At 40.1% G+C, this 24209-nt stretch overlaps 1 protein-coding gene across 3 annotated transcripts in view; it reads left to right on the top strand.

Moving 5' to 3' along the window:
- SPSB4 (splA/ryanodine receptor domain and SOCS box containing 4) overlaps positions 1-24209 on the top strand; it is a 101688-nt gene that overhangs the window by 32706 nt on the left and 44773 nt on the right. For 2 of the 3 annotated variants that reach the window (XM_072143118.1, XM_072143120.1), the window contains exon 2: positions 13555-14420. In XM_072143118.1, the coding sequence (XP_071999219.1) occupies positions 13727-14420 (694 nt within the window). In that variant the 5' untranslated portion in view covers positions 13555-13726. Of the gene's footprint in view, positions 1-12975; positions 13140-13554; positions 14421-24209 lie in introns of those variants that run through there. The other variant, XM_072143119.1, reaches the window with a different exon arrangement.

Here is a 24209-nt window from a genome sequence, read left to right on the forward strand (position 1 = left end):
CATAGTACAGTATGTGCTGTATATACATGAGGTCTTAGTATTGATATAGACAAATAGATCTATAGATTCAAACAGAAGCTACTGCTGCATGGAGGAAGGACATGTGCTGTGTTCAGGGAAATGATCTCACAGACCAGTGCACCCAATCCAGCTACAACAATATTAATTAATTTTTCACCAACACTCACAATGGAATTGTTACACAGCCCTCCAGGGCCAATGCTACAGCCAACACTGGATGAAAACATGGCAACAGATGCCTTAGTAGAATAAAGCATCATATTTTTGATTTGGGCCATTCAAGGGGTAAAAAAACGCAGATTATTATTGTAACTTTCCTCCAGGGAACCCTAAACAGGAAGAATTGCAGGGCCAGGAGCAGGCGCTCCTATGAACATTCATCATATCATCCGCTCCAGCTCAGGATGCTTTGCTGTAAAATGTCAGCGATCACGTCCTGGGTGGTTTAGGATTGCAGGAGGAAGCCTTGACTCCTGCTTGGTAAACTCTGTGCTGGGGTAGCGGCCTTGGTGCCCTCGACGAGGGCTCTGAGTGACACCTCTGACACCCGTGCCATAGGTTCAGCACCACTGGGATGGGTGTAAACAGTTTTGGGATCTAAACACAATTAAAGAACCCTATCTAGGGCTAAACACATGCAGAACAACCCGTATAATGAAGAAGAAGCATGTGTCATATAGCCAAAAAAAACACAATTTAATTTTATTTAAGTAGCCAACAAATACATAGAACAAAAACATCCAAAGAGCAAGAAATAAAAGCAATTAAAAAGGATGCCCACAAATGCACCCATAGGTGAAAAATCACCTGGAGCCTGACACCTGGTAATGTAAGGTTCTCCAGACCCGAGCCCCCCACAATAACATCCCACAAACACACTGGCTAGAGTGGATGTGTGCACGGTGGCTTGATGTGTCTATGTGTGAACTGCAGTGGGATATCCACAAGCAGCAGGCTCAGCAGAGAATGAAAATGAACTATGCACGGAAAGTGCAAGAATCCTGCTGAAATAAAATGAAAAAGTTACCCAAAAGTCACGTGCCACTCAAAATGAACCGATGTCAAAATACTACCAGAGAGTGTGGGATGAGAGTGACGGCTCGGGAGAAGTCGCCCCACGCGTTCTGCCGCTACCGCAGCTTCCTCAGGGTTTCCCCTTAGGATTGCAGGAGGAAGCCTTGACTCCTGCTTGGTAAACTCTGTGCTGGGGTAGCGGCCTTGGTGCCCTCGACGAGGGCTCTGAGTGACACCTCTGACACCCGTGCCATAGGTTCAGCACCACTGGGATGGGACATAACTAGTGGTTTAATGGATGGGAACCTCAGTGATCACATGAACAGGGTACTGTCAGTGCCCCTAATGGCCTATGCTAAACTAGCGCTCCATTCTCTATGGGTCTTGTAAGACATCCCCTGCAGTCTGATAGGGGTGAATAGCACAAGCTCAGCACACGCACCAGTGTTCATAGGGAAATAAATCCAGAACCAAGTGTCTAGTTGCCAATGGTCTGACTTCTGAATGCTCATGAGAACATGAAAGTGGAGTAGTAATGGGCATGTGCGCCAACAGCTCTATTTACCCCTATGTCTGTTGTCAGTAAGCAGCGGCCATACATGTATACTGCAACTCTATTCACATAGACAATATGAGGAATCCCATTCTTATGATCAAGGAGGGTCCCAGTGGGATCCCTAGCGATCAAACACACATGTCAGATTCTGTGGTTTCATTTGTAAGAACATCACTCTGAGCCTGAGGGCAACCAAGATAATTGGGTGTCAAGAACAGACTTTATCATTCCCAGGTAGCTGTAAAATATAAGTATTCCACCGTATTGGTAATGTATCTTAGAGCTTCATCTCCGCTCTAATGTACTGTGCATATGAGGTAATTATCTGTCCTCGAGAGCTTCCTTACCAAATCATTGCTTCACATTTCACTAACTACGAGTGAAGATGTGAAAATCTTCTACCAATGCAATATATGTGAATACCGTATGTAGTGTCCGAGGTCTGTCATTGATATGTGCCATTCTCTTGAAATCAATGTGTAAAACACATTGCATGGATTAACATTATTCTCCTTTTGAAGTCTCCAGCAGACCCAGAGGAAACCAAGGAGCCATTCCAGACGTAGTGACTAGTAACTGTTTAGAGACACGTCCTAAAATGAACTTTAAAGTCAATTCTTCTCTCCTTTAGATGAACAACTTCCTTTGATTTTTCACAGAGATGTATAAAAAAGGGAGGAGGCTGTTTGTAATAGTTTCCATTTGTCTATGTTACACAGAAAGAAAATGTGTGCCCACCCCGGCCGTACCTCATACTTTCTGACTGTTCTCCAAGCATGTGACATAACAGGAAAGTCCTTATTACACGGAGATTTACAGTATTTCTAGGAATTTGTGTAGAACAGTACACGTGTACTCCCCACACATTCCCAAAATAATATGTCCCTGGCCAACGTCATGACTGCTCAATGCCACAATGTGCACAAATAGAAAACACTGGCCAGTCCCAGGAGCATAATGTTCTGATGTTACAATGAGCTCATTCCATATCCTACATGTCCCTAGTAAAATAGGAAAACCTGGCTGTACATTCCACACACGAAGAGTAAATATAAGAATAATGTCACCACATTGATACCACCTTGTTTAGTCACCTTATGGCGGTGCTCACTCTTTTGGAATATGTTTCTTGGCAAGGATCTTTCAGGTTTATTTTTGTGAATGAGTCAAACATGATGGATTTGTGTATGGAGATGGTATTAACCATTAGAAGCTATACAAAATTACAACTTATATAAATTACTGAAATATAGCAGTGCATTTCCACTATTTACTAGAATCTCTATAGCAGTGATGGCGAACCTTTTAGAGACTGAATGCCCAAACTACGACCAAAATCCACTTATTTACTGTGAAGTGCCAACGTGGCATTTTAAGCAGTAACTTATTACTACGTGTTCTTCCACATCTTTCAATCGTATCAGCCCCTAAGGCAATCAATACAGTTGAAAAAAAGAGGGTCTCTCTGTAGAGGAAGATTGATGGGTCCAGCAGGATGACCTCCAAAGATGACGCAGTTCTGTCAACACCACCTCACTTTTCCTGCCGTTCCAAATAGCCAATAAAGTGTCGCTTTAAAATAGCGCTGAGAGCATCATATTATAAGTTGCCTGGGACTGCAGGAAGATTTGGTCCGGTTTGGTGAACTCTGTCTTGTGGTGATGGCCTGAGTGCCCACAGAAAGGGCTCTGAGTGCCACCTCTGGCACCCGTGCCATAGGTTCAACACCACTGCTCTAGAGCAAAGGTTTAGATGGGAAGAATAAATCTAAATTAGATATTATGTTATACAATAAGGATATGGCCTCATCATCAACATCCCCACATGGATGAGTACTTGGTGGCCTGTCCCATGACATTTGTCATATCTATCAAATTCTTTTGCTATTTTGGGAGTAAGACTGTCCAGGAAATGAAAACTTCTGGCCAGGATGATGTCATTAGATATCTCACTCGGAGCTCATAATTGCTGCTTAATATTTATCTCTCACATTTACCATCTATGTCATGAATCATTGGGAAACAGTGGATAGGATAAACACTGACAACTTTGTTATATTACAAAAATAGTATTTTTCCATTATGGGATCACTTTTCTATACTTGGAGATATTAGGCGGATGAGTTTCCTACTCCCTCCTCTTGGATTTTTACTTCAGTGTCTTTTACTTACTGAGGCTAAGATTAGGACAATATTCAGTCCGAGAAACAGGAGCCCTAACCTGGACGCATTTCTAGGACTGACCATTGTCTTGTGAACTAACTTATAAAGAGTCATGTGAGCAGTGATCTCCCACACAACAGCTGTGAGATTGGTACAATCCTGCATCGGTTGTTCATGACTCACTATAATACAGTGAGTTCAGGTTACACAGCCGTGGTCAGACTTGGAAATACAGCAAGAACACAGACCCAATAAGGCCTAATTGGCCTAATAGTGGAAACCGCTGTCATACAAGTAAAGCTTTCTCCTGCTTCTAATACAAGTAATGGCTGCCCAATACCCTAGTTCCTGAAAGTTGAGTATTCTAATTAGATCATGAATATCTATCATTGGAATATCCTTAAATGGGATGTCCAGGCCCTGGATAAAGGATAACTTGTCTAATCGGTGGGGGAACAAGTAGAGGGACCCCTACGGATCACAAGTATGGCAGTCGGTTGTACGGCAGTTTGCCTCACTATCATTCTCAGTGCCATAGAGATAGAAGAGTTGCAGACACATGTGACCAGCCGCTCTGTTCATTCGGGTCGAGGGGGCAATGGACCTCTGTTCTCGGGATATGTGGTGGTCCTACACTAGAACCTCCACAATCAGCAAATTATTCCCTATCTGAACAACCCCTTTAAGGTGCAACCTACAGCAAATTTCATACCCATCTACACTGCAATACCTAACTATGAATAATAACAAATCTTGTTACAACATACATGTACAAATAGAATAAGATGTTTGTTACAGAGCAATAAAAAGTCATCAGTTGAACCCATAGAAATGAGGGCCCTGCCCATCAGGTGCTTACAATATATGAACCACTTAAAAGGATTAAAAAATGAAACATTTTCAAAAAGGATTTTGGGAGAAATGTATTTAATACATGGTTATGGTGAGTCTTCTCTACTTTATAATGCATGGAATGTATAGTAGCCGCGTTTACTTCTCATTCCGCAAAGGGTTACTTTGATCTTTGTCAGTGACACTCCGCATAGCTGGGATGTACACAGTCTGATGGTCAGACCCATAGGCAGTAAGTTTTAGTTTTCCAGTATGCTTATGTCATCTGCAGCTAAAATTAGTCTGGTGCAATTGACAGGAAACATAGGAATCTGATATTCGGAGATGGATGGAATATCCCATGGGTTTTTTGCTTATTTGTCTTGCCTGTCTGGTCATAACACGGCAGCCTCGCTGCAGAGGATGGAACGTGCAATTAGCAACAGGCATCCAGACCACAATCTGCCAGATTAGTAACTGTGATCAGATTAGCCTCAGCACCTCATAGTGTATCATCTAACCCTTTTAATGTTTTCCATTGTATAATGAAATATACATTCTTCACCATCAGGAATATTCTTTTTCCGTGGAATGTTTTCTAAATTTAGCAAAATATATTCGTCATTGATATTGATTCTAATTTAAGATAATGGAACTAAGTTATTAAATTCCATGGGCCACCGTGTCTGGATAAAAGAAAAAGCAGATAAACCAGCATCATGTATATAGTCAAAAAAATATGAAGTTAAAGGGGTTGTCCACTTTCAGCAAATAACTGATATTGTTTGTGTAAGGAAAAGTTATACAATTTTCCAATATACTTTATGTAGCAATTCCTCATGGTTTTTAGATCTCTGCTTGCTGTCCTGCTATAGAAAGCTTCTTGTTTTACTTCAAGTAGTTAGAAACCTGTCCATGGTCTGGTGATGGACACGCAGGTGCTCGAGCCGTTACATCGCAGAGAGTAGTCAGAGTCGTGTTATACTAATGGCTCGTGCACTTGCATGTCCATCACATCACCATGGACAGATTTCTATCCAGAAAAATAGAAGCTTCCTGTAGAAGGACAACAGGCAGAGATCTAGAAAATTTTGAGGAATTGATGTAGAAAGTTAATTGGGAAATTGTTCAACTTTTCCTTACACAAATCATATCAAATATTTGCTGAAAGTAGACAACCCCTTTAAGCCATCAGTTGTAGAAAAATGCACTTGCATATGTCTTGCATATGGGATATTAAAAGGGTTGTATAGATTGAACATAAATTTATGTTTTAAAATAAAAAAGTTTTGGGTGATGTGTTGGGTTTTGAGAAATTTTGATGTGATATAATAAAGAAGATGTATCTTGCTATCAGCTTGTACATATGTTGTATTCAATGGAAAAAAATCTCCTTTTCAGTAACATTTGCAGCTTACCCTTTACAGGGGTTGTCCGATTGTTTCTAAAATTCTAGAGGCGGGCTGTGCCCCTGTGGCCATGCCCACCCGTCCCCATATCTCAGAGCATGATACAGCCCTGGAAATAGTGAAGGATGGACATGGCCAACCACCATAGTCAGCCGGTAGCTGACTTCAGCGCAGCTTCCGTGCCCCTGTAGACAAACAAGAGATGGTGGTGCAGAACAATGGCAGCCTGCCTCCAGAATTTTAAAAACAATCAGACAACCCCTTTAAAAACCTGATCCTTAAAGGGGACCTGTCAGGGCAATTTGGGGCACTAAACCACCCACAGGACCTTATTAACTGGTGTTTTAGTGTCCCAAATCGCCCTTTAGGCAGTCCCTCTGTGCCCACTTATAAAATAAAAAACCTTTATACTTACCTTGTTCTGATGGTCCCGCGCCTGTGCAGTCCCACAGTGAAGCCAGCATACTACACCAGCTTGTGTGTTAAAGGTGTACAGTGTACCATAGACCTAGATTTGTCCAAGCCAAGTTTGTTTGAGCCGAGAGCCAAGAGAGGAATCATGGGCCTCATTTTTCAGGGAACTTATTCCAATCAAAATCTTACCAAGTTCTATTACATCTGGGATTGATGGAAAATCCTTCAAGTTGAGTAATGTCCCTTCTAACATGTGACATTGTGTGGACCTTTGGTGATACATGTATACAAAAAAAAATTGATGGTATCAATTTTTGAATGATAGACTAGCTCCTTTTTTTACTCTTTAGTATATTCTTTAGCTTTAGATATGACTTTGCCTGTTTGCAGCTGGAGATGAATCAGAATATTGTACAGCTGTATCTCCGTTTCCGTCTATTATATGATTAGTAAGAAAAGTACTTTTGTGGTTAACCAATGCACATACCTCCAACTCTCTATTATACTTTATGAGCAATTGTTTTGCACCCCTGGACTTGCTCCAACCTGCAGACTGCATTGAAGTCTTTTCCTGAATTAATAGCAATGATGGATGTGCAAGCTATAATAGCGTGCAATGAAAAATGACCGAGCCTATAATTAATGCTGTATTCTCATATCTCCTAATGCACCATGCAATAACTATAGAACAATATTTCTCAAGATACTTCTAACACTTTTGTCTGTACTGTAAATCTATGGACCGCTTGAAAAAAATATTTTTAGAAAATATGGGGAGAAAATATTTTTTACCACCTTAAAGGGAACCTGTCACCAGATTTTACCCTATTAAACTACTATCCCTCTCAGGAAGGGTATGAAATGTCCTTTCAAGAATTCCCTTTTTAATGTGAAATCTTGCCTGTTTACCCATTAAAAGATATTGTACAAAGTCATTTTAAAATCAAGTGAGAATAGTCAGATTTTGCCTGAGATAAATCAAGTTTAGAGGCTACAGGAGGACATCCTTATCTTGTGTTCTATAGTACCTGGAAAAGTGCTGTCATATTAAAGATACGTTTCTAATCTTCCAAATTACACCATAATTATGTAATCTACAGAACCGGAGACACATCTAGGTGAAGGCAATTAGAAATTGTAAGCTGCTGATAAAAATCAGGTTCTCCAGTTCTGTTTGCTCATAAAACAACAAATCTGATGTGATTAGAAAGATGAAATTCTAATCTTTAATGTGAATTCAACACGGTTCTAGGTAATATAGAACCAAAGATAGGGGGGTCTGAAGTGGCACTTCTTGTCCAGACTCTAAACTTGACTCATCTCAGGCAAATGACTCTTTGTTGCTCATTTTCACATGACTTTGGAGTAGTATAGGTAAAAGGGTAGGGTTTCACATAAAAGAATGAAAGGATATTTCATACCCTAACTGATGGGGCATGTAGTTTAACAGCATATATTATTAAATAAATATATATTATTATATATATTATTAAAGGGAACCTACCACCACAAATCTACTTCTAAAGGTAGATTGGGTGGTAGGTGGATCAATGGGACGTGAGGATAGCCCTTTTAAGGGCTAATCCTCACGTCCCTGCACTTTTTTGATAACTTTTATTAGATATATATTCAAATTTAATTATGCGGCTACTGGGGCGTGGAGTAGCCGCATCTGAGATTACACGAGATTAAAAGGGCTATCCTCACGTCCCATTGATCCACCTACCACCCAATCTACCTTTATAGGTAGATTTGTGGTGGTAGGTGCCCTTTAAATCAATCTGTTACAACTCTCCTTGTTTTAAGCTCTTCAAATTTTTGACCTTCACATTATTTTAAACCAATCAAGGCCTCTCACAGTCATTCTAACAATCAGAAGTGGAAAGAGTTACCTACAAAGACTAAGGGAAATACTAACCTACTAGTTTAGTACTACACAAGTTACCAAAACCTAAAATGTGGAGGACCTCATTAATTTAGTAAAAAAATCAAATCTCCACATAAAGCCTTCAGCCTTAGACCATGAATAAGAACTAAATATCTACGTTCGAAACGCGTAGGTCCTATGGGATATGCAATGTAATCTTCTCTTTTTATTGGATACGTAATAAAGGATGCATTTTTTAGCAAGTTTGAGTGCCGGTCATATTCTACTTTTTCTTTGGATTTCAGCTTTATCTCCCTTGTTTGGAGGCTCCATAATGAGTCAATTATATTTACTACATACTATATGGATTATGGTGTTGTTCCAGAGAAATCTCCCTAGCGTTTCCTAGCGTCATGGTTAGGAGATGTTGAGTTGCAGGGTGTCAAACCCCCTCCAATCTGATATTGATCACTTATCCTAAGAATGGGTTTTTATGCAAAATTTTGGAAAAATTAAGTGAATCTTTAACAATTATGGGTAGGTTTTAGAACATGCAATTCTGATCTACCAAAGATATTCAGAGAAGGATAATGTAGACTGTCCACCCTTCAGAGTTGTATCAGTTGAGGAGGGGGCCCGCAGATCGTTGACCATGGTGATAGTACAAATGGAATCCGACAAGTAGTAAAAGGACTGCAGCACAGCACAAGATGAAGTGAAACTCCATGTTTTATTCACCACACAGCAACGTTTCGACTACAAAGTAGCCTTTGTCAAGCACAAAAATATTCACTACTTTTAGATCTCTCATTCACATAAGTGAGTCCTTGGAAACACTGGGCAGGAACAAAGTAGAAAACAAGGAACTAGATATATGAGATGTGAGACAATATGACAATGCACATACGGATGCACTTCAGACATCCATACACACACATTAGAACAAATTGTTGTATATGCATTGTAGAAGTGGCTAAATGCAACTGATGATTTCATTCCTTCAACAACAGCAACACCAAAAAATTGCATGCTTTCTGCATATGTAAAATTATTCAAACTAGTCTGAACAGGCCCTCAATAATTGTTAATCAACCAAGATCTTACAAACTGATTTGAGTTTGTCGTCCTCACGGATAACCACATAATGTTCTAAGTGTTGAGTTGGATATTGGACAGTGTCTCTGTTTTGTCAGCACAGTCCGCTCACTGTGGAAAATATTCTTTTTTTTGGCAGATAAAAATGTTTTGCAAGGTTCTTGAGCCATGGATCCAGGCCTGTTTTTGAAGACCAACCAATGTTGCTCCAATTGGCCTGTAAATTTGTATGAAACCTTCTCTAGTCCTCAAAAACACAAAAAAATAGTGTTATGGTTAAAGGGGTATTCCCATCTGGGCATTAACATTCAGTATGATTAATCTGCCATTTATATACATTTCTTCTATTAGATGTTATTAAAAAACTTACCTGGGTAAAGATAATTTATCCTAAATGTAGCCATATGGTCCATTAGAAACAAGACTGTGTCCTTGGATACGGCCACCTCTGCTGGAGAGAGTGCACAAAGAAACAAAAGTTTTCTGTATATGAAATGTCCGGGAGTTACTACATGTCCTACAGCCATACTGTAGTAATGATCACTGATTCCAGGAGGTCAGGCAGTACTGAATACTACATGTCTGGCCACTGCTGCCAGAGTGTGGGGTGGTTGTATCCAAGGAAGCTATCTGTTTTCTAAGGGACAACATGGCTACATTTTTTTTATAACATCCAATTGAAGAAATGTTTACATGTGGCAAATGATTGAAATTAAATGTGAATTCCCAGATGGGAACACCCCTTTAACATCCCAACGATGACCCTCACACTTGCCATAATGGTGACCGTAATGAAAAATTTGTAGAAAATAAAAAAAAACAACATAGGTTATATAAAAATTTTCTGGATCTGGAGCTAAATCAGTTCGGCCGAAGTAAAACAGAATTGGGATTCAATGTCGTATTGGAAAATCAGCAGATTTGTATCAAATCGACAAATGGATTTGTTCATCTCTTATTGAAAGGGTTTGTTATACTTTCAGCTATCCTTACACTGTATGTAGCATATACTATAATTGTGAGGTTACCCTGTCTACATACAAGGACTGCTTTGAGTTTTACTATAATTAATGAACGTTACACCATGTTATAAACACTTTTATTGCATAACCTGCCAATAGTAATTAAAGACGTGCTGCGAAAAAGAAAAATAGGTCCCTCTGTTTTTCATTAGGTGACATGCCAGAAACCCTTTTATCATGTGCCCTGTGAGAGTATGGCGTCACTGGTCGTAAATCTGTGTGACAGAGCCCCGGCTTTGATGCCTAAAACTACTACAACTGTTACATAACATTCCACAGCTACACAAAGTTTAGGCAGATTATTGTCAGAAGACGTGGTTGTTACAAGTACGTCCAACAGATGACGTGACGTAGAAGAATATCGGGAGCACAGTGTGTACAGTCTGTTTTCTCACTCATGACAAACAGAATAATTAACCTTGGTCGTGTTGAAATGACACGATGTGTCTGAGGCTAGCGTCTCCTTATGATGCACAGGAGTAATTGTTACTTATGTCTTGTCCTTGTGTGAAATCCTCAGCTCAATGTTTCTTTTTTTAGGATGACTCACTCCTTCCCCGTTTACTGTAATCACCAGTAATAGGAGTCGGCTGAGATGTCACACATCACATGCTTCATATCTACCCTCCTTGTCTTGTTTTAGGATATAGGTGGAAATATTGATGATCATAGTTGGTATGATCAGTGGACAATTGATTGAATACAGGGGTTTAACTACAGTGGTAGCAGCCATAGCAGCTGCTGTTGGGCCCATAGTTTCAGGGGGCCCCAGCATCGAGGATATTTGGTGTCTATATGCTTTATGTCTGTATATGGTATGGCATGTATATGTGTATTGTTTATTGCTATATGTATGCATGTATATATGGTGTGTACATACTGTATGCGATTGTAACTCACATGTGTACATATATGACTATATAAATTTTTTAAGGGGGAAGGGGAACCCAATTCAGAAGTCTGCTCTGGGGCCCCCCTTTTTTAGTTATACCCCTGATTGAATGTAATTGTAAAATTCAGCAATTTAGTCAATTTTATCTTAGACTGATGACTCAGAGTTTTATTTTGTGGTACCAAGATAATGAAAATGGAAATACCTCAATAGACATAGCTGCAGGGCAGTTTTCTTCATCAGCCATTCCTGAACACACTCATTCACCACACCTGCATAAATGCAATAATAGTGTCCATTAAAGGGGGCTGTGAACAAGGGAGTAAGAGACTTCGGGAGGCCATATTGTGCCTCTTCAACATTTGAGGAGACCACAACTATAAATAATTTTTTCTCTGCAGTTCAACATAAGCAATGCAAAAGGCTCACTGGACCTACTATGCAGTGTTAAAAAAATTTTCAACACCTACAATAAAGGAACTAAACGTAATGAAGGAAGGAGGTCAACCAGTTTTTTGTCTTCAAAATGTTGCACAAAAGTCATATCTTCTGAGTTGACAATTTTTGCGACTTTCCTTGCAGATTTTTGCAAACACACTCCACTTTACACTCCAGATAACTTACTCCAGATTTCTGATGTGACAGACAGATTTATGAATATTTTTTTTAAAAGGTGCAAATTTATGCACAAATTCACTCCGGGTTCTCAGTGGCATAGGAAGAACATAGAAACTAATTGCACTTAAATTGTGCAAATTTTCAACTAAAGTCGTATATCCTTTTCAGATGTTAACACTTTGTGTGCCACATTTATCAAGCTGTCTAAGCCTTTGTATTAAATCTGATACGCAAAAGATATCTATTGGCACAAGATCCCGCTTTATAATAACTGATGTAGAACATACTCATTGGTGGGAATTAGGAATCATTAGAAATGCTGGAATTGATTTTAATTTCAAATTCCCCCTTTCCCCTTTGGTTCCGATGGGGAGCCTCTTGATAAATTTAGCGGTTGGCCAGACACGGCGGTGAATTGGGCTATAATCAGTTACTGGCATAGGCTAAAGGTAGAGGGCATGCATTGGGGAAGGAATACTCCAGGAAGGCCCCACTGTATGGTCTGCTTCATTCCCCCATTTGGCGTGGAGAGGTGTAAGTGGGGAAATAGTGGCATTTCCTGCTCATGATCAAGGAATTGCGGCTTTTCCAAGGCTTGTTTGCCAGTACAAACCTTGATAAATTACCATTTTGTTCAAGGAATATCCCATCTATATGTTTCATCACTGTCGCATATATTGATCTGCCCATACGTACAGATGTTAGCCTTTCTTTAGAGTTTTGATTGCAACTGAATAAATGATTGGGTACATTGAGTGATTGCTGAATCGAAAAATCCAAAATATCCCTTACAGGGGTATTCTTTGTCAAACATTTTATGCACATTTTCTTTGGAAAAAAGAAATCCGCCCATGTCCTGACTTACAAGATAACTGACATGGAGTCAGAGGGATGTGCCTTCTGATCTCCTGTGCAGAACCGTTAGTTAAAAGAATGTGAATAATGTTCTTACATCCAAAGGCGAGGCTTTGGCTAGACTTATGTGGAGGGGTGGAGGGAAGGAAAGCGGTGTGTGTCTGTATCCCATTATGAATCAGAGGAAGTTATTGTCTGTGGAGCACACTGTGAGCTCTGTACATTCTCAGGCACATTTTGTTTTTAGTTAGTCAGAGTCTGTGTAGGGTGTCTAAACCTGTCAGCTGCCACTGATGCCTTGGAAATATATGGAGTTATGTCTAAAGAAGAGGTCTCTGAAGTCTTAACAATTTGTGTAGAATTTCAAGCTTGGGAGTTAGAAGGTATCACAGGCTCTTGCTGAGCCAAACCCCTTCTTTTCTTTTCTTTTTTGTTGCTTTTGCGGTAGATTTTTGGCACACAATTGATCCTGTACATATTTAAAGTCTAGTCATTACATCTCATGCTTTAACATGGTGTGTGAGATGCTTTCATTCTGTTGAGTTCTTCTATGTGTTCCTCCACTTCTCAGTTTTTCGACTTGTTCTCTTGAGGTTTCCCGGATAAAGCATGGAATCAGAGTTTAATGTAACAACTGTGAAAGGAGGAATTATTAATTAGCTACACGTTATACGCATATCAGATAAACTGTGTTTAGGAACATAAGGTCCAAGGCTGAGAAACACGAATTCAAATTTTCTGTACAACCCCATTTATGTCATTCATCCAAGACTAATATAATGTTCTCTTTTCTTCCAGGAAACACTCTCCAGAAGATTGCTGATCCTCCGAGGGTCTTCATAGGCTGCTTGTGGTGCACAAGTATCTGGCTTCAATATACATATTTTTTAATGAGGTAACAGAAGGAAACAAAGGAACATCTTCCCTTTCCCCTTACCCTAACCCCTTTCTATCAACCCACAGACAAGAAATGGGTCAAAAGATCTCAGGGAGTATAAAGTCTGTGGATGTCCGGGACCCTCCCTATAGACCTGTCAAAAGAGAACTAAGGGGCCCTGACTTTTGCAAGCCTGCTAGACTAGATATGCTGCTGGATATGCCCATGGCTACTTTGGAAGTTCAGCACAAACATGCCTGGAACAATGAGGACCGGTCTCTGAATATTTTTGTGAAGGAGGACGACCGGCTGACGTTTCACCGGCACCCGGTTGCACAAAGTACAGACTGCATCAGAGGAAAAGTTGGCTACACAAGAGGCCTTCATGTTTGGCAAATCCATTGGCCTACAAGACAAAGAGGAACCCATGCTGTTGTGGGGGTGTCAACTGCAGATGCCCCTTTACATTCAGTTGGATATACTTCATTGGTAGGAAGCAATAGTGAGTCTTGGGGCTGGGACCTAGGACGAAACAAACTTTATTACAACTGTAAAAATCAACCTGGTGTTACGTATCCAGCTTTTCTGGAACCTGATGAGTCATTTGTACTCCCAGACTCTTTGATGGTAGTTTTAGACATGGATGAGGGAACTCTTAGCTTCATAGTTGATGGACAATATTTAGGAGTTGCCTTCAGAGGACTAAAAGGGAAAAAACTTTACCCTATTGTCAGCGCTGTATGGGGTCACTGTGAAATTACAATGCGATACATCAATGGACTTGATCGTAAGTACTTTTTATTATGATGATATAGTAGTAGTATTGTCTATATAGGCAAGTTAATACAATATATTGCTGGTGTTAGTGATGACTGTATGTATGACATTCAAAATTGTTAATGATGGTGACCTATTGATGATCATTCTGCAAACATGGCCTAATGAACGTATTGATTTATAGGTAATCCAAAAACGAATCACAGTCACAATTGCATTTTGTTGCTACTGTAACATGTTGGCAATAACAAGCACCAAGTTACTGCAAACTCTATACAAATCCACAGGACACTGTACACACTGGGAATAATAGAGGACTACAAAATATCAATCAGCCTGTTCTTAGAAAGCCCTTTAGTCCCACACACGCACAGCGCACAATTTTTGCCAGGTATCTACAATGGCACGCTGTGGCTACACAAAAAGCTTCATGGAGAGGTAGGTACATTAAGCAAGTCAGCATAACTCTGTTATCTGTTCCTCTAGTTCCCCAGAATTAACCCCCACACAGGTTGCACAACGTTGTGGAGGCAGTGACCACAATCATCTTGGCTTTTCAAGGTCCTACTTTTTTTTTTTTTTTTTCTTATTCCTTTTTTTGGCTTTTACTTAAATTTTCTATGCCAGTAAACAAAATTCCTGAATGTTGCCGCTCTGTGGAAAGTTACGATTATTTTGCAGTTACTTTATTCTTGAGGATTGTGCTACTTTACAAACGCCAGGTTTCTTTCTGCTCTTGAACAAAATGTATTTCCATGTGAGTTTCTAGAAGGATTAGTGTTTAGCGGATATTACAATGCTTTCCAATTGTTACTGGTTAAGGTGCCAGGCTTTCTCGTAAGAAATGTTGTTCAAGAATTACTAAAGTCACATATTATTATTCAGGTAATTCAAACAAAGACAAAGCCGATGTGTATAGGCTGAAGCAAGTATAAATTTTATTAAATAATACACACCAATAAGAGGATGTCACACCTCAAATCTTAAAAACATTTAAAAACGTGTACAAATACACAAAAACATGTGGATCCATATGGGTAAAAAGGATCCACACCAGGCCACAGGTCAAACACAATGCAAACACTGACCCCTATGTAAGAAGTCAATTCATGATACAATATGTATGCCAAATCCCTATACCAATACCCATGTAATCCTGTATAAGTCCCCAGAAGGGGAAAACGTCCTAAAAGATGAAAAAATATGAGCAAGGCAAAGTCAGGCAGCTACAGAGGTATCAGGTGGAAAAAGGTATCTGATGGGACAGTGTTGTCCGGAACCTGAGGCCAGAGGCACCCCACGCGTTACGTCGCAATCATGCGACTTCCTCAGGGGTCGGTCCCTGAGGAAGTCGCATGATTGCGACGTAACGCGTGGGGTGCCTCTGGCCTCAGGTTCCGGACAACACTGTCCCATCAGATACCTTTTTCCACCTGATACCTCTGTAGCTGCCTGACTTTGCCTTGCTCATATTTTTTCATCTTTTAGGACGTTTTCCCCTTCTGGGGACTTATACAGGATTACATGGGTATTGGTATAGGGATTTGGCATACATATTGTATCATGAATTGACTTCTTACATAGGGGATCAGTGTTTGCATTGTGTTTGACCTGTGGCCTGGTGTGGATCCTTTTTACCCATATGGATCCACATGTTTTTGTGTATTTGTACACGTTTTTAAATGTTTTTAAGATTTGAGGTGTGACATCCTCTTATTGGTGTGTATTATTTAATAAAATTTATACTTGCTTCAGCCTATACACATCGGCTTTGTCTTTGTTTGAATTATATGGTTCTTTTGGATGTGTTGGCTATCTAATATTGTAACCTTTACAACATACCCTTTTCCACATCTTATGTTTTGTAATATTATTATTCAGGTCTGATAACATAGTGACATTAGCCAGAAGACATAACTAGCTAATAATGGGGTTGAACGTAGTAAATAGTTAATATTTAATGAACTGAATGCAGGCTGAACTGAATCCTCCCTGTCAATGTACGTGAACTCCGGCAGGACATTGTACAATTCAGATTTATCATGTGCATATACTGTACATAGGCTATGGTTTTATATTGTATATACACATATGGCATTTGACTAGATGCTTTATGAAGAGAAAGCAATTTAAGTCTCCGGTTGCTTATCTTCCAGTTTCCATTCAGGATGCTGTAAAAGATACACCCGGCTTTGTTGCTGTAGATCTATTATTAATGTTGGAGGCTGGAAATAACCTGCCCTGTACCTGAATTATATCCCTGGGCCGAAAGGTTGATTGATTTAACAAGTGAATAATTTCATGTTTATTTATGCTTCATTTTCTGTAAGGCTGATTGCTAAAGTAGTTTATATTTGTGATGCCTGGAAGGCTATCATCAGGACTGCATCATCTAAGGGGTTTACATTAGTAATGTAAAGATCTGCCTTTATGTAATAGCAATGGGATGTATAGAAGTATTGCAGATACAATGCACATGACAGAGGATTTAAAGGGGTTGTCCAGTTTCCACAAATGAATGTCATTTTTGTATAATGAAAACTTATATAGTTTTGAAATATACCTTCTGTATCAATTTGTCATGGTTTTCTAGATCTATGCTTGCTGTGTTTCTATAGGAAGCTTCATTGTTTACTTCCTTTGGATAAATTCGGTCCCTGGTCATGTGATGTCACACAGGTGCAAGGCTCTGATTATTCTCTGTGACACCAGCGAGACATCAGATGACCAGGGATATAATGAGCCATGCACCTGTGTAACTTCACATGACCAGGGATATAATGAGCTATGCACCTGTGTTACTTCACATGAACAGGGATATAATGAGCCGTGCACCTGTGTGACTTCACATGAACAGGGATATAACAAGCCGTGCACCTGTGTGACTTCACATGAACAGGGATATAATGAGCCGTGCACCTGTGTGACTTCACATGACCAGGGATATAACGAGCCGTGTACCTGTGTGACTTCACATGAACAGGGATATAATGAGCCGGGCACCTATGTGACTTCACATGAACAGGGATATAACAAGCCGTGCACCTGTGTGACTTCACATGACCAGGGATATAACGAGCCGTGCACCTGTGTGACTTCACATGAACAGGGATATAATGAGCCGTGCACCTGTGTGACTTCACATGACCAGGGATATAACGAGCCGTGCACCTGTGTGATTCACAAGAACAGGGATATAATGAGCCGTGCACCTGTGTGACTTCACATGAACAGGGATATAACGAGCCGTGCACCTGTGTGACTTCACATGACCAGGGATATAATGAGCCGTGCACCTATGTGACTTCACATGAACAGGGATATAACGAACCGTGCACCTGTGTGACTTCACATGACCAGGGATATAATGAGCTATACACCTGTGTGACTTCACATGAACAGGGATATAATGAGCCGTGCACCTATTTGACTTCACATGAACAAGGATATAATGAGCCGTGCACCTGTGTGACTTCACATGACCAGGGATATAACGAGCCGCGCACCTGTGTGACTTCACATGACCAGGGATATAACGAGCCGTGCACCTGTGTGACTTCACATGACCAGGTATATAACGAGCCGTGCACCTGTGTGACTTCACATGACCTGGTATATAACGAGCCGTACTCCTGTGTGACTTCACATGACCAGGGATATAACGAGCTGTACACCTGTATGACACCACATGACCAAGGATATAACGAGCTGTGGACCTGTGACATCACATAACCAACAATATAACGAGCCGTTCTACCTGTGTGACATCACATGACCAGGGATATAGCGAGCTGTGTATCTGTATAACAGCACTTGACCATGGACAGATTTCTATCCAAAGGAAGTAAATAATGGAACTTCCTTAATAATGACAGCAAGCAGAGATCTAGAAAACCAATAGAAAATATATTGAAAAATTGTCTTTATCATATAAACAATAACATTTATTTGCTGAAATGAAACAACTCCTTCAAGCACCTTGAACATTCTATGGGCCCATGAGAAACAAGTCTAAGTCATGTTAGTTGTTATGTCTCACATAGGCTTGGATAGGTTATAAAGAAGACTACAGCCACTGGATCGTAATGCCTGGAATAATAAAGTCTAATTGTAAAAAGGGTGGCAAGGGGCACAGGAAGTCTTGATGATGGTAGCAATATTGTCAGATTGTTAGTTGCCCATTTCTGACCATAGCCTAGATCCATACTGCTAGCTCCAATTGATGAGGGTCTAGTAAGAGAGGCAGCCTTTATCATTTCAACCACACCCCCTTCTACTGAGGACACACTCCCTTTTCAGAGGGCCCGAAAACAGTCTAAAAATGGTCTAAAAACTTCAGTAAATGTGGCACAGGTAATTTCAGATGTAAACTACTCCAGTTTTCTGGCGGTAACAGATTGATTCATCTCCCCCATTGTTTCGATGTCTAGCATTTATTTTTATACACATTGCCATGGTTTTCACTGCTCCGTGTATGAGCCGACTGCCCGAAACACAGGAGGCCCCACAGCAGGTCCTATTCCTGCCCATGTTTTTAGCTCATGCAGTCATTAATGCTGTGCCCACACAGGTTCTCACACGCCAAGGGGGAGAGATTTATCAGAGGTGTCTGAGGTAAAACTCTTTAAGTTGCTCATGGAAACCAATCAGAGCTCAGATATAATTTTGTAAACAGCTGTTGGAAAATGAAAGCCGAGCTCTGATTGGTTGCAATGAGTAACTAGAACAGTTTTTCTCTCAGACACTCATGATAAATCTCCCCAACGGATCAGTTATTTGTGGCCATTGTAAAGCACACATTCATGTGCAGATAGGGTTAAAGTTCAAATGTCTAGGGTCATAGTCTAGGGTCATAATAATTTGCACGTTATCTATATTTCTCTTCATTTTGAGGTAAAAAACAAGCTCTTTCCAGATCATTTGCTTGTCCCTTCCTCACATCATGTAGACATGGCTTTCTCCAGCGTCTGTTTAATCCATCTCCTCAATATAACATGTCGAGCTGCCAACGTTCTAAAATAGATTCCACCTACCACGGAGGAGGTGACTGGCGCTGCCATCAGTCGCTCCATTTGATGATTGTGTTGCACAACATTTCCATTCACATATTTATAGACATACCGTAATTATAATGTGCTGTCATTAGATATACAAGTGCCTCACAAATGCTGTAGAAATAGTTGGTGATTTAGATGTCTCTCCACTACCAAATCTCTATTTTCTTTCAGACAATTTTATAATCTCTCCCCTTTCTAAAGTAGAATCATAGATCCATGAAAACTATGTTAAAGAAAAACGGTATTTATGGCCCATAGCGAGGAATTACAGAAAACTGTACGTTTGTATTAGAAAATTAGAAAATTGGTTGTTATAGGCAACAAAGATGTTCTTTTGACAGTTTCATATATTTTCTACAGAGTATAATAACTAATATTAAAGAATTTATGGTTAGTAAGAGGGAGCACACTACCTCCCTTAAAGGGGTATTCTCATCTGGACATTTACAGTTAATTTAATTCATTTGCCATTTGCATGCATTCCTTCAATTTGATGTAATTAAAAACAATTAAAAACTTAGAAAATGACCCATGTGAAAATAATATCCAGTGAATGTATTCATGTGGTCCTTTAGGAATGGAGGACAGCTGTTCTTGGATACGACCAATACAGTAGGAGTGATGGAACATAGAAACAAATAGTTTGTGTATATGGAATGGGCAGTAGTTGCAGTCCCACTGCCGTTCTGTGGTAATAAAGGCTGAATCCAGGTGGTTGGGTGTCTCAATAACACATGTGTGGCCACTGCTACCAGGGTGCTGGTTGGTCGTATCTAAGGACAGCTATCTCATTTCTAAGGCACAACATGGAGATTTTTATAGTTAATTACTTTCACATAGGTACACTTTTTTTTTAAATTATGCAATTAAGGAATTGTATATTTCTGGCAGATAAGTTAAATTAATTTTGAATTCACATTTGAGAATACCCCATTAAGCTTATAATTCGACATCTGTAGCAACACTAAGGGTTACAAATAAAAAATATATCTCAAAGACATAGATGTAGTGTTAGGTTGCAATAATGTGATCTTCATTACATGCACTGCTTATACCTCTACCTCTAAACCATTGCACCTGTACTATAGACTGCAGTACATACCATGATTTCTCTGGTTAGCCCTTAAACTGTTTGTAGTAGAGCGAATAAACCACTAGACCCAAGTCCCTCATGAACATTTTATTTTTAGCTCAGTGATCTGATGCAGCCCCTGGAGTATTAGCACAGAGATACAGTTTCTACATTCAGGCTTTAATGGAGTAATCAAGCTTCATGCCAGAATATGCAGGGATGACATAGTCAGGAGGGAGTCTCTACAACAGCTCTGTCTATGTGGATGGGAATCTTGTGAGGTCTGGTTTGTATTATGTTAGCATTAAGGTATTGCAGTTTGCAAAAAAAAACAAGCAACATTACAGCTTTTTGCATAATGAGACACTGTATAGCATATTTTATATCTTATAGTCTACATTATTACCTTTAACTATTTCATTAGTTCTTCCTGTGGCATTTCTTGATAATACTAAAGGAAATCTACCATCAAAACCCAGCATGATAAACCAGGGGCACTTACTCATTGATACAGGCCCCGGATATTTGTTATCCGTGGCCTCTTTCCTATAAAATCTACTTTTAAAATGATGCTTGTAAGGCTACCCTTGCCCCTCTGTGATCTGCCTTAACAGACTGTTACACTGTCTCATTAGCATCATTTTAAAAGTTGATTGTAGAAGGAAGGAGGCCATGGATAACAAATCTAAGAAGATTAATACACTAATACATTTTACCCCTGGTTTATCTTGCTTGATTTTGATTATAGATTTCCTTAAAGGGAACCTACCACCACGATTCTACCTATAAAGGTAGAACAGGTGGTAGGTGGATGTATGGGATGTGAGGATAGCCCTTTTTAGAGCTAATGCTCACGTCCCCACTATTTAAAAAAAATCTTTAATACCCTAATTTGTAAATTTTCTAAAGCGGGTACTGGGGCGTGGAGTAGCCGGATATGAGGCTACACATCACGGCTACAGTAGCCTCTTTTCTCCTCCTACCCTGACATCTTCGGCACGCAGTTCCTCGTAGCCTTGCGTCCTCATCCGAGAAGCCGGAGTTCTGCGCAGTAGCTCCGGCTTCGGAGCAGTGGCCGCGCAGCAGTGTGCCACGTTTTGCGGACGAGGGCGTGCGATAAAGGAATTAAACGTATTTCCATATTATGGATTAAGATTAAAAGAGAAAAACTATGTCGTTTATGAGAACAAATTAAGCTTTTATAACTTGCCAAAAACATATGCAGCAGCTATTGCTGAACCTCTGGTGCACTGCACCCAAAGTGCTTACAAAGTGCAAAAAATCTTGCTGTAAGAGTTTAAAGCTGGAGAAGAAAATATTTGCAGTGGAAATAAACCTCCACATCCTATGTAAACTCTAGAGTACAGTGACAGACTGAGCAGGATATGCATTAAGAGCCATATTATATACATGTCGTTCTCCCATAGCTGCTAGATCAGCGAGAATGTCAGGGGCCAAGTATCTCTGAAAGCCCCCTCCATCTCAGCTGTCAGTGTTATGTGACCCACAGCTGCATTGCAGTAGTGGAGACGGCAGCTTGTACAGGAAAGGTGGGTTTACAATCATTTTTTTTTTCCGGTTAAATAAGAAAATTGAGATGGATTTTATTACATTTTATGCAGATTTTTTATGCACCATTTGTAGTGAAATGGATACAAAATCTCCAGATTTACTGATATAGTAAAGTGTTCGCAGAACAGCTTAAAATCCACAATAACTTGAAGGTGTAGATGAAACTTAAAGGGGTCGTCTGGGGGCTGCAAAACATGGCTGTTTTCTTCCAAAAATCGACCACTCCTAACCTTGTGTAGGGCCTGGTATAGCAGGTCAGCTCTAGGAGCAGCTGGGTCCAGCAGCAGACTTCTGAATGGGGGGCCCCTCTCCCTTCACCAGGCAGTCTTCTTATCCCAGGGAAGTTGAGGGCACATATCTTTCCCAGTAACTGCAGACCACATGGGGGAAGTAGACGACACATTCAACATTCTTTAGTGTGTCAGGTCAGATGCTGGGGCCCCCTGACACTGTGGGCCCCATAGCAGCTGCTACAGCTACTACCGCTGTAGTTACGCCCCTAGCTCAGCTCTATTTATCTATACCATGGTAATGTGTGGCATTGCCATGTTTATTATCCTTGAGATAGCCCCTTTAAGAATCCCATATAAAAAACAGCGATTCCACAAGGTGCAGACTAAGCATCAGCTTAATGGGTGGTAGGTGCTATCAGCAGAATATGAACACTGGGTATTACAGTACTCTGAGAATGAAGAGGAGAGATATGAAGATATTGATGTGCAATGTAACTTTCATATGTTGTATCATTACATTTTTGTCCTGGATCTGAAATGATCTTACATGAAAAATGAAAGTACTCTGGAAAATGATTCATATGGTAACAATTTGACGTTCACCGATCAAATAATCACCATAGAGACTGTGGTGTTAAACAAGGCTGCGCATTCCTCTGCAGGGTTACGCAGAAGGGTTTGTTAGGTACTTGCAGTGCGGTCAGTTGTTCTTGAGAAGCAGCCAAGTATTAACATCTAGAATCCAGTGATTCACAATTTATTTTCTTCTCTCTGTTGTGACTCATAAATGTCCTAACGGGCAGAAACGTTGTGGATGTTATGAGTAACTTCCTCAAGTGCCGCAGTGAACACTTCTGTGACATGTCTGAATTTCAAAACTATATATTTGAAGGTGTCCACGAGTGTCCGACAGAATTGTGTCGCACGTCCCATGTTAAAGGCAAACTGAAAAAAAAGTTGGTGCACTTTGTCGGAACAGAGCAGAGGGCACCAAATTCATGAAGAACGTGCCGACAATTCATGAATCTGGCGTCCTCTCAAGACTTCACAGACAAACTACACCTATGTTTTTGATAGATGTGGGCCATTGGCCGTAAAAATGTATAATGAACAGGATAAGGTTTTTTTGGCATTGGCCAAACATCTGAGAAAGAGCACGCTTCCAATATAAATGTCCAAGGGAGGTCAATAAGAGAGTCATCACTATTTGGTAAATGGTAAATGTTCATTAAATACATTTGGAGCTTTTCTGCGGCATATGATATGTTTATCGGGAGCACAGTGTGGACATGCCCTTGTATACCAACCTATCTACGTTGATCAAGAGGGAAACAAACATCATTTGGCAACCCATAAAACATTTGACTGTAACTTCAATCCTAACACCAAAGCTGAAATGTGAATTTGGCCACAGGGCTAGTCTACAAAATGGTATCACAACTTGTATTGTTATACCATTCTCATTGTATTACTAGGAGCCCCTCCTTGGTCACCAGAGCCCTACTAAATATCCTCTCTATGCTCAAAGTATAGGAATATTACACAGCGCCTGCAGTGGAAAAAGCTCACATTTTCAGTCTTTTAATAGCCCTCCCTAAGGACAACAAAAGCAACACTGATCCCTAACCCTTTGCCTCAGTAGGTTTACATTATATGCTATGGGAGGAACGTACAAAGTCAACAATGGTTGATTGCGAATTGCTTAGGGGAGACCTGAGGTGAGACTAATTTCCAAGAATAACTCGGTTATGTCTACAGCTGTCCATAAATATATGTGGATATTCACATTACATCAGCGTCATGTAGTCAAGTCAATTCAGTGTTTTCTCACATTTACGTTTTCCATCTTTGTGTCTCTAAGTGAA

This window comes from Engystomops pustulosus, chromosome 3, assembly GCF_040894005.1.
Source record: "Engystomops pustulosus chromosome 3, aEngPut4.maternal, whole genome shotgun sequence".
Classification (NCBI taxonomy): domain Eukaryota; kingdom Metazoa; phylum Chordata; class Amphibia; order Anura; family Leptodactylidae; genus Engystomops; species Engystomops pustulosus.